Raw genomic sequence first — 12,413 nt, 5'->3', positions numbered from 1 at the left:
AACCCTGAGCACCTAACAGTAAATCTACCGGTGCTCCAATAGGTTGGCTCACAGGGTGAAAGGACTGATATTCAGTTTTTCAGAGACGAAAGTTGATTTGTATTATGTAGTGTCAAATACGTGACCTCTTAGAATGTTTATACCTAATGCTCTTTTTTTTTTTTACAACCCAAAACACTTGTTATAAATTTCAGCCCCATCTTTTCTATTCCTACTTGGTTTTTCTAGCGATCTGCTCTAGCTCCTCTTTATTTTCTTCTGACATTTTTTTAATACCATTATCCTGATAATCAAGAAATTCTTATTTATAATAAATGAAATCCAATTCCTCATTTCCTTAAAATGTACATGAGGGAAGCTTCTGAAAAGGAAATGGAAAATTTTAAGTTCTTTTTATCAATATGATTCCTTACCAGTTTCTTAAACTCAGGGAGAGCAAATCGGTGTTGATTATTCTAAAACCAGATCTTTAGTGCGTAGTGACAGTGCCGTGGTCTGCAGGTCGGGGAAGGGTCGCAGTTTGCTGGGAACGACTGACTGTGGAGTTCACGGCCTGGGGTTCATCCTTTGCTCTGTCTCCTACCTGTGGCCTTGGGCAAGTTGCTCAAGTTATCTGGGCCTCAATTTCTTTCCTTGAGGCGGGGATAGGACTCAATTTCTTTAGATGTAAAATGGAAATACCTCTGAAGTTCTTGCAAAGAGTACTTGAATTAATATATTTAAAGCATTTAGATCCATGTGTGGATCCTGGGAAGCTCTATGTAATATTAGTTTTTGTCTGTCATTGATGTTGCTGTTATTTTTTGTTCATCTTGATAGATTCAAATGGTTAATTTAGCATGACATGCTTCTAGTTTTTCTGTATATCACTTACTGATTGTGAAAATTTGTGACTAATTTATAGCCCAGTCAAAGAGTTTCTTTATAATATTAGTTCTACTCAGATGACACTGGAAAACAGATTAAATAAAGATGTCTTCAGTATTTTTCTTTCAAGAGCCAAATGAGGCAGGTATTCAAAACTCAATGTTTTCCTCAGGTTAGAATATTTTAAAATATGTATTTAATTTTAAGAAATTTATTTTATGAATGTGTAAATATAGGAAAAGGCAGGCGCACCCAGCGGTATGTACATACTCAGGTGAGTTAAGTAGCCAGTCCCTTATCCCCTCTACAGTGTACATACTGCCATCTGCTGGAAAGAGCTATGTACAACATTTAGACAGTATTTTTAAAAAGAAAAAAATTAGCTTCAATTTTTTTTCAATAAGTTAAGCTGCATTTTTCATTCAATTGAAAGTTAATATGTTTAAAGTATGAGTCTTGATGTCTCTTTCAGGGAAAACTAAGAAGGGGAAGTTGTTTTTCCTGCTCTTTTCAGGTCAGTGATGAAAATGCCTTTGCAAACCTTTATGACTTCATGCACGGATAGGTGGAAGAGTGCTGAAGTCATTTGTATTTGCTGAGTGCAGGTGTGTGGCATTTTACTTGATCCGAACAACGCCATGATATAGGTAGAGCAAGTCCAATTATAATTTGCCTCTGAGAAAAACAGAGGCTCAGAAAGGTTAAATGACTGACTGAGTTCACTCAGTTTATTATCATATCTGGGACCAAAATCCAGCTCTTTGAATAGCTAGTCGTAGGATGCTAATTGTTTCCCCTAATCTTATCATATCTATCTTTCAGAATATACAAACATTTCATCCTATTATTGATAAGGCCTGGCAAGATGAAAAGCAGCCAAATAATTCTGTTTATTTTAAAAGTAAATAATGTACAGGAAGCAACTTTTTAAATCTTGAAAGGCAAAACAATTAGTGATACCCAGTACTTTGCATGATACAGCTACCTAATATTTGTTGATTTGCCACCTTGAAAGAATACTTTATTATGTGTATAAATATTACTGCCTGATATTTGATTATTTCTACCCATAAAATTTAAGTAGACCCTGTGAAAGTTTCATGAGTGTGTGCTGACTCAGAATATTCCATAATTAATTTTGGTTCTGTCAGAACCCCGTTATCTGATTAGGTTGGCATTACAGTAACTTTTGTTAAATAAAATGTTTCTATTGGTAAATGGTTAATTTTTTTTCTTATTTCCAAGCGAGAAAAGGGGAGATACAGAGACAGACTCCCACATGTGCCCTACCAGGATCCACCTAGCAACCCCATCTGGGGCCGATGCTCTGCCTATTTGGAGCCATGCTCTCGACTGAGCTATTTTTAATGCCTGAAGCAGAGCCTCTACTAAGTCATCCTCAGCACCCGGGGCCAATGTGCTCAAACCAATCGAGCCATGGCTACAGGATAGGAAGAGAGAGAGAGAAGGGGGAGGGGTGGAGAAGCAGATGGCCACTTCTTTTCTGTGCCCTGACCATGAACATCCACACACCAGGCCAATGCTCTACCACTGAGCCAATGAGCCAGGGCTGGTGAAATATTTTAAGTGTGCTTTTATTTCATCATTTTATAATGTAATATTTACATTAAGTGGATGAAATATATTTGTGTATTATTGCCACTAACAACATAAATTTTGTCCATTATACTTTCTTGACACTGTACTGATTTTAAAATCACCAAGTACAAAGGAATTTACTAATTTAGGGGAATTAGATGTACATCATACTAACTCAGATTTCATAAACTATTTGCCATTTATTATCAATGTTTGTTAATTTTGTGATTCTAAGATTTTCTGATGTAGATTTTTCCTATACATTCAGAAGTATAGTTGTCACTACTATTCTGCAATCGCTCTAAGTTCTTCCTTCCCTTCCATCCTGTCACTCCAAAAATTAATTATTTTTTTAAACCTAACTACTTTTCTTTCATTTTAATTTGTATTATTCTCTTAATTTGTGTATTTACTAACATTGCATTCAAATTTTTTTTTTACATTGAATATATAAATATTTACATTTCCGTTACATTAAGCTAAGTATGTGTCAAATGAAGCTATGTTGCTAATTCAAAACAGCTGCCTCACGAAAAGTCTCTTAGAATATCCATGAGTCTGGATGACTATGTCAGTGGCTGGTCTGGCTTTGGACGTTTTACTTTTATTGGCCTGTAATGTTAAGGACTTCCTGATTAGATAATTAACCCAGAAGAAAGGGGGCACCCAGTGTTCCATTAGGCAGTATCAGCAGGCAGTGTGGAAAGAGGTGTGGAGCGAGAGAATAGAATCTGCCTGTGACCAAAATAGGTCACAAGACATCAGTTTCTTGTCCAGCATTTAGTTTTTCCTTATATTTACCTGAAATCTACTCCATCAATAGTGTGAACTTACAGTTCTTAGATTTATTTCATGTAGACACACAGAGTAAACCGAACCCCTTCTCCATATGGTTGCTGTTAAGTCTTCTCCCTAGGTTTTTCTTTCAACTCCCCATACTTTAATGTTGTACCTTCCCTCTCACTAAAATTTTTTTGAGCGATTTGTTTGCATGAGTTAAATATTGTCATCCTTACCTAACCCTGTAAGGTTATGTGTTTATTATGTCCATTTGCTGGAAGCTCAGAACATTGACGACCACAGCAGTGAGGGTCTTGAGCCAATATGTCAGCTGAGACGGTTAGTGTCTGGTGTCAGGCTCTTGGCCACTGTGTCGCCACAGTCCTTATTTATGTGACACATTCTCTAGGTTCCTTTCTCTGGGCACATTGGTGTTTGCCAGTACCTCTTCTATGACAGCACAGACAGAAGGAACTCAGTACATCAGGGATACTCTGGCCTTGAGTAAGAATACATGAGAATGAGCTACCTATCTGATTGCATATCTTCTTTTTCATTCCTTGGCTTATCTTGAACACATATTAAATCAGGACTTACCATTCGATGTTTGTGTGTGTGTCTGTAAATGGGTGTGTTTATATGCATGCGTTTTTCCGCTTATAAAGGACTCTACATCGTTTCCTGTTAAACTGCATTTTGTCATATTTAGAATATATTAGCTTCGTCAGATCTTTTGCCTCTATTGTAGTTGTTGCTCTCTTCCTTGTTCCATGTACAAGTTCAAAGTATGTCTTTAGTCTACATTTAAGGCTTTTTCTTTTTAAGGTATTCTGTGTAGTCCCATTAGATTCTTGAAACTTTTCACTTGAGGTTTCTTGGTCTATAGTTTTGTCAGTCAGGCATTTCACTATTTTATGACTTATGAGTTTCTTTTCTTTTTTGAGAACATTTTATCATCCTTGACATATATTTCTTATTAAAGCCTCTCTCTATGAGATTATGCCTATCTTTTCTCTGGGCTTTTAATTTACTGTGCTTACTGTTTAAACCTCCTGGATCTCAAGTGAAATTGTGATTGGTTTTCCATCCTTTTTTACTTACTGTGACAAAGGCTGAGGTCCTGTTCTGAGAACAGCTAACTTTATAATCTAGCTGGACAACTTCACCTTTTCCATTCCTGCTGGCTTTTGTGAACTTAAAAACCATTCCTTATCACACTAATTTTACACTAGTTTCCACAAAAAATACAGGGAAAGTCCACTTTGGATTCACATTTGCCAATAACTTAACCGTGTGTTTTTGTATGTTAATATCTATAGTCTTCATCTTCTTCATTAAATAAAATTATCTTGGACTGTGACCTCTGACGTTGCTTAAATTCTAATATCCATGCTTTTATAATATACAAACTCACTGTTAGAAATTTCAAAGTAACTTTATTTTTGTTTATTTATTTACCTATTTTTAAGTGAGAGGAGGGGAGATATTGAGGCAGACTCCTACATGCTCCCCTACCAGGATCCACCTGGCAACCCCAGTCTAGGGCCAATGCTCGAATCAACTGAGGTATTTTTAGCACATGAGGCTGACATGTCCAGACCAACTGAGCTGTCCTCAATGCCCAGGACCCATGCTTGAACCACTTGAGCCACTGGCTGCAAGAGGCGAAGAGGGAGACAATGGGGGGAACAGATGGGAGGAGGAGAGAAGCAGATAGTCACTTCTCCTGTGTGCCCTGACCAGGAATCGAACCTGGGATGTCCGCACACCAGGCCAATGCTCTATCCACTGAACAAACCAGCCAAGGCTTCATAAGTAACTTTAAAAATTAAATAAAAGCAGTTACTCAATTTTGCTTTTCTGATCTCTGTCCCACACTGACAGTCATCTGATATGTACTCGTACAATCATGTTATCAATTCAAACATGGAAGGAATTCTATTTTATAGGATTTCTAAATAATCATTGCTCTAGGTGCCCCACTCTTGGGAGGTCATTGAGAAGGCCCCATCCAGGAACACTGGCTCTACTTCCACAGGCTGTCTCAACCAGGCATACTACCCTGCTAGTATATGGGGGCCTCAGCAGGCAAGTGCCTACTGTCTCTTTTCCTCTACACCAGTGGTCCCCAACCTTTTTTGGGCCATGGACCGATTTAATGTCAGAAAATATTTTCACGGACCGGCCTTTAGAGTGGGACAGATAAATGTATCACGTGACCGAGACAAGCGTCAAGAGTGAGTCTTAGACGGATGTAACAGAGGGAATCTGGTCATTTTTTAAAATAAAACATCGTTCAGACTTAAATATAAATAAAGCGGAAATAATGTAAGTTATTTATTCTTTCTCTGCGGACCAGTACCAAATGGCCCACAGACCGGTACCGGTCCGCGGCCTGGGGTTTGGGGACCTCTGCTCTACCTGGTTGCTGTCACTCACAGCTAGCAGACACTTCACCAGAGTCACCCTCTTGTGGTTGCTTTTGGTAAATGTCATATGTGAATTGTAGCACATGCTGAATCTACTAACTACAATAGTTTAATAAGGCCCTTATAAAGCATGTTCATGATATTCCAGAGTTTACAAACTCAGTAATTCAAATATCTAAAAATTATTTCAATGCTAAAGGTATGTGATTTTATTTCAGAGTTCAGCTTAAACTAGATTTTTTTTTAAAAAGTGATTTAACTTCAGTACTGGATTACAGACTGACCTCTTGATTATTACACATTTGACCAAATGCTTTTTGTTGCTTGTTTTTTAGTAATTATCGTCTTTGTTTCTAGGTGAATGAAATTTACCATGACGAGTCCCTCGGAGTGCATATAAATGTGGTCCTGGTGCGTATGATCATGCTGGGTTATGCAAAGGTGAGCTTTCTTAGAACATGTGAACTGTGAACATTAAGGATTGGGTTAGCAAATGGAAGATTAAATCATTGAAGCTACAGCTAACAGATGGCATAGATAAGACTTATTTAAATCTTGGTTGCACTGAACTAAGAAAAAAATGGGCACAATGCATGGAGATCTCCAGATTTCAGCAGATAATGAATGATTTTTGTGCTGCTATCATTCCCTTTGTTTATCTCTGTCTAATGAACTTGTAGATAGTTATCCTGACATCAGCCATGACAACTTGAATAAAAAAAATGGATACCATGTGAGGAAGGAGAATTTCCTTAGTCCCATCATTGTTATCAGATTTATGATTCATTTATTCATTCAAAACATATATACATTGAGTGTGTGTGTCAGGTGCTCTTTAGGTGCTTCAAATACATCAGTGAAGAAAAATAGCAAAGATCTGTGCTCTCACATGATTTGTTAAAAATAATATTTTATGCATATATCCTTCCACTTAAGAAAAGTAAAGCACACAGTAAATATTTTCATTTGAAAGAGCGTTAGTCCTTTCAAAAATTAAAAGTTGGGCCAAAATGCACACAGTAGACATTTCATGTGATACAATGAACTGTAGTTGACTTTAAAATGGCACTATATGTATTCCTGTCCTTGGAAATTTTCTTGATGTCCTTACAATTTTCTTGATACTTATAATTATATGTCCTCTCCCATAACTAAAATATTCTGATTATAAAATACTAATTAAATTATATATTTAGCAAATAAAATAAAATCCATATGCTTGCAGTTTATCATTATTGTATGTAACATCCACTTATTTTCTGACAAGAAGGTGTCACTGAGCTTTAGTTTACCCCGTCAGCCTGACCGACTTTGTTGTCGCTAATACTGAATACAAGTCAGCTGCAGCTGGAATGTTAACAGCCTTCAGTTGGTTGTTAAATCATTTGTTTGGAGAAGTATATGATCAGCATATAACAAACCAAGCTAATTTTAAGAATGTAAACACTGATAATAACATTTGCTGAAATATAACAAAAGTCTCTCCTTGTCAGCCAAGGAGGGACTAATTTGGGGTTGCAAGTTCAATTTCTCATTCCATCAGAACTACTCCAGGAAGTGTGACCTCTGGGTTCTTGAAGGATGGGCCCTTTCCCTCTGAACTTTGACCTCCTGACCATAATGTGATAGTAGCAACATTCCAAGGAACTTCTTCAATACATCTATTATAACTACAAGTTAAGTGTTGTACACTCCTCTTTATTGCTGTGAGCTTAAAAATGGGAAAGCTTTTTTTCTTTTTAGTGTGAGGTTTTTAGCTTTTGACCACTCCTCATAAACTAAGATTTGACCAGCTTTACCATCTCATTGAAGAACTTATGTTCTTTTTATATGTTAGTTAATTCTTAACCAAGAAAAGAATCTTAACTAAAGATCTTTCACTTCAACAGCTCTGGATAAAATCTCATGCCAGAATCTTTCCCTTTATTTTTATTCTTAATACCCATGAAACTAACAATCTCAGCTGAATTAGGAAATATTTCGACTACTAGAGTTCTTAATCAAATGACTTACATTGAGTTGCCTCACAATAGAAAATCTCAGCATCACATATTCCCATATATGGTGCCAATCATGTTTCACACAGGTGATATTATCGTAAAGATATCCTTCATGATGCCCGGGCTGGTTGGCTCAGTCAGTGGTAGAGTGTTGGCCTAGTGTATGGAAGTTCTGGGTTTGGTTCCTGGTCAGGGCATGCAGGAGAAGTGATCATCTGCTTCTCCATCCCTCCTTTTCTCTCTCTTTCTCTCTCTCTCTCTTCCCCTCCTGCAGCCATGACTAGATTGGTTTGAGAAAGTTGGCCCAGGGCACTGAGGGTGGCTCCATGGCCTCACCTCAGGCACTGAAATACATCAGTTACTGAGCAAAAGAGCAGCAGACCCAGATGGGCAAAGCATTGCTCTGTAGAAGCCTTGCTGGGTGGATCCCGGTCGGGGCGCATGTGAGAGTCTGTCTCTCTGCCTCCCTGCCTCTCTGCCTCTCACTTTATATATATATCTTTTATGAGCATGTAGAATTTTCAAACTAAAGTAGGTGTCTAAAAAAAGCCCCAAATAATATTATCAAGCATTATTTAAATGCTGTAATCCTAAATGTTAACTTCAGCAAAGGTTATTAAAGGAACACTTTGAGCAAATGCTATGTATGTTTTCAACATATTGTTCCCTCTCAGTCCATCAGCCTCATAGAAAGGGGAAACCCATCCAGAAGCTTGGAGAACGTGTGTCGCTGGGCTTGCCAACAACAAAAATCTGATCCCAACCACTCTGAACACCATGACCATGCAATTTTCTTAACCAGGCAAGACTTTGGACCTGCTGGAATGCAAGGTATTTCTATTAACATGTAGAAGAAAAACTTGAGGGCGTGATTTTTTTTTCAAAAGGAATCCTAAATCAGGGAGTCTGTTCGATGGTTCACATCTCTACCTCTGCTTTCCAGCGTGCATCAGCCAAGCTTGTATTTCCTTTCTACTGCGTCCAGTGACTTCTGTGGAATTCACAATGCCACTTAACTACTATAATAAATTATACTTGCCTTTAAAATAATGATTGGGCTTTTGTGGTATGGAGGGGGTGCTGTAAAATGCAGTGTGATTTCCAGGGAGTGTTTGGAACTGGGAAAGAGATGCCACGAGAAAATAGTGCTGCCAAAGAGTTTCCTTCCAAAGTCAGCTCACATTGATCTAATAACCTCTGATGTAGGCTTTGGAAAAAGTAGACTGACGATTTCCTTTTCAATGGTGATGGAATTTCTGGCTCCCTTCCTCGGTACCATGACATGATATGAAGGACCATTCACTGAAACGGAAAGACAAGGCTTAGCTGGTGGGCAGAACACAACAGTAACCCCGGGCAGCTCCTTCTCTGAGGAAAGGAGGAAGTGTAGGCCTGATGAATCCTCTCAGAGACCATTACCTGTAGCTTTCCCAAGAGAACGACTCACAGTGCTAGCAGGGAAATAATACTGCCTCTGTTTCCTGAAAAGCTGCTTTTCTTCCTACTAGGCAAAGGTCCAGTAGTAATTCTTAATGGGTTTTCTCATAAAATGAAAATAAAAGGAATTGTTATTCTCTACAGGATATGCTCCAGTCACAGGCATGTGTCATCCAGTGAGAAGTTGTACCCTGAATCATGAGGATGGTTTTTCATCTGCTTTTGTAGTAGCCCATGAAACCGGCCATGTGTAAGTCACTGTTGACAGCTATAAAGCCAAGAAAGGTCTTTTCTTCCCTGCCTCTCTCAGTATTGTTCGCACTTTGGGCAGAGTGCATGGCCAGCATGCAACGCTTGTCCCTTGCCAAGTGTGAGGAGCCGAAAACACTGACAAGGTCATGCACTGAAACCAAATGAGTGGCTCTAGCTTGCAGACATCCCTGTAGTTTCCACAGCTATGAAATAAGAAAGGCATTTTTATCTAATAGTTGTCTATTTCACAATTCCTGAGACTCCTCCACAAAAACCATGTTAACTTAGAAAATGCCTGTTTCTCTCTACAGTGTGTCCTTATTTAATGTCAATAAGTTCTGCATCTTTAAGCAAAACAACTTAAAATAAAACTAAATTTACCATAATCTAATTGATATAAATAAGAGTTAAGTTTCTACAGCATCTCATCAACATTATAAGGAAACGACATCAATCATAATGACATAATTTGAGGACCAACTGTATTTATTTTTAAAATAAAAATTAAACAAAAAGCCCTGGCCACTGTGATCTTGTCAGTGAGTGCTCACTTTGTGTTCTAGGTTGGGAATGGAGCATGATGGACAAGGCAACAGGTGTGGTGATGAGACTGCTATGGGAAGTGTCATGGCTCCCTTGGTGCAAGCGGCATTTCATCGTTACCACTGGTCCCGATGCAGCGGCCAAGAATTGAAAAGATATATTCAGTATGTCCCTATCTGCATGTCACAAGAGCATTTATCTTACAGCAGAAGTACAGACATGAAACTGACTCTTCAGGTCTTGTTCATAACAAAACTCCCAGTGAATGAAAACTGTTATTCACTGTTAGCATTACCTTATGACTCAGAGATTTTGGCACAATGATTTCATAATATAATCATAATATTTTAAGTCATCAGCCTAGAATTTAACTGATTTTTAACTATAATTTATTTTTAGTATATAATTTATAGACTCTTTGATTAATGGTCAAATATGAGTAGAGGATGAGGAGGGGAAGGTCCTGTGATGCCTTCATAATGTACCACCTATTCCCTAGAGCAGTGGTCGGCAAGCTCATTAGTCAGCGGAGCCAAATATCAACAGTACAATGATTGAAATTTCTTTAGCAGGGGTCCCCAAACTTTTTACACAAAGGGCCAGTTCACTGTCCCTCAGACCGTTGGAGGGGCACCACATACAGTACTCCTCTCACTGACCACCAATGAAACAGGTGCCCCTTCCAGAAGTGCGGTGGGGGCCGGATAAATGGCCTCGGGGCTGCATGTGGCCTGCGGACCGTAGTTTGGGGACACCTGCTTTAGAGAGCCAAAATTTTTAAACTTAAACTGTATAGGTAGGTACATTCCTTATCGAGGTAGCGCCCGCACGTGGTATTTTGTGGATGAACCACACTCAAGGGTCCAAAGAGCCGCATGTGGCTCGCAAGCCACAGTTTGCTGACCACTGCCCTAGAGTACAGTTGTTAGAACCTTCTCTGCTACACTGCAGGAGCTCAGCACGGGACCCTAAGAAGGCTGTCACAGTTATACTGCCTCCCTAAGTCATGCTTGACTTCTTTTCCTGGGATGAAAAAGGGTGAAGGGTCTTTATTTATTTATTTAATTTTTTCTGAAGCTGGAAACGGGGAGAGACAGTCAGACAGACTCCTGCATGCGCCCAACCGGGATCCACCCGCACGCCCACCAGGGGCGACGCTCTGCCCACCAGGGGGCGATGCTCTGCCCCTCCGGGGCGTCGCTCTGCCGGGACCAGAGCTACTCTAGCGTCTGGGGCAGAGGCCAAGGAGCCATCCCCAGCGCCTGGGCCATCTTTGCTCCAATGGAGCCTTGGCTGCGGGAGGGGAGGAAGGGGGGGTGGAGAAGCAAATGGGCGCTTCTCCTATGTGCCCTGGCCGGGAATCGAACCCCGGTCCCCCGCACGCCAGGCCGACGCTCTACCGCTGAGCCAACCGGCCAGGGCGCAGGGACTTTATTTTTTAATGGAACTAAAACCAAATTCCTTTAAAAATACGCTCTTACGAATTTATTCTACGATTGAATGAAATTTCAAAGTATGTAACCTGAGCATACTTTCTTCATGAGGACGTGATAAAAGAATGAACACTTAACTGCATGTGATGCTTTTCCCTTCCTACAGTTCCTATGACTGTCTCCTTGATGACCCTTTTGAACATGATTGGCCCAAACTCCCAGAACTTCCTGGAATCAATTATTCTATGGATGAGCAATGTCGTTTTGACTTTGGGGTTGGTTACAAAATGTGCACTGCGGTATGTTTCTCATAGTCAGTTTTGGTCTTGCCTCTTGAAATCTGTTTGCATATCTCCTATTTGGTGAGCTTTACAGACTCACTGGTGTGAGTGTAAGAATTTCTTCCAATGATTTTGTGTTTGCCATGTCACCACATGTTAAAGCTAAGTGCTTTTCATATATTGGCTTATTTAACCCTTGTGACAGACTAGGTGGATTTTGGTATACTTTTGTTTTACAGATGAAAAAGCCCAGATTTACAGAGGTTAAGCAACATAGCTGGTAAATAGGGGAGGTGAACATGGAAACCAAGATTGCCTGGCTCCCAACCCTATACTCTGTTGCTCCCTTGATTTTTGAGACCTTTAGATATGCCTTTTAAGCCTTAAACAGGTCGCTTTTTACTAGCCTGTTGGCCAGGGTTCCAGGTAGCTCTGAGCTGAGGGAAGGGGGATGCTGGTTTATTCTCAGGTGAGACTTGTGTGGCAGAGCACGGAGGTTGGGGGTGTAGGTTTCATAGTGAGGCTGGTGGGGTGTGAGGGCCTGAATCTGACACTAGATCTATGATTCCAAGCACCTTCTTGACTCTCCCCATCTTAGTTTTCTCATGTATGAAATGTGGATAATGATAGTATTTATCTCTCAGTATTGGTGTCAGGGTTCAATTTGATATGTAGCTGAAGTGCTTAGCACAGGGCAGGCACTTAGTAAATGCTAAGTGGAATCCAGTAGAGCCTGTCTTTCATGTAGCTATTCTGATTAGAGGTAAGTTTCACTAAATTTCCATGTTGAGA

The 12,413-nt window shown here is 39.6% G+C and overlaps 1 protein-coding gene across 2 annotated transcripts in view; it reads left to right on the top strand.

Annotated features, from left to right (window-relative positions):
- The window catches only part of ADAMTS3 (ADAM metallopeptidase with thrombospondin type 1 motif 3), a 262,766-nt gene that overhangs the window by 215,127 nt on the left and 35,226 nt on the right, over positions 1–12,413 (top strand). For both annotated transcript variants that reach the window (XM_066385335.1, XM_066385336.1), the window contains 5 exons: positions 6,033–6,116; positions 8,350–8,506; positions 9,257–9,362; positions 9,928–10,071; positions 11,507–11,639. In XM_066385335.1, the coding sequence (XP_066241432.1) occupies positions 6,033–6,116; positions 8,350–8,506; positions 9,257–9,362; positions 9,928–10,071; positions 11,507–11,639 (624 nt within the window). The remainder of the gene's footprint in view (positions 1–6,032; positions 6,117–8,349; positions 8,507–9,256; positions 9,363–9,927; positions 10,072–11,506; positions 11,640–12,413) is intronic.

The sequence above is a fragment of the Saccopteryx leptura genome, chromosome 5 (genome assembly GCF_036850995.1).
Source record: "Saccopteryx leptura isolate mSacLep1 chromosome 5, mSacLep1_pri_phased_curated, whole genome shotgun sequence".
NCBI classification, from domain to species: domain Eukaryota; kingdom Metazoa; phylum Chordata; class Mammalia; order Chiroptera; family Emballonuridae; genus Saccopteryx; species Saccopteryx leptura.
This window is presented reverse-complemented; position numbering and strand designations above follow the sequence as displayed.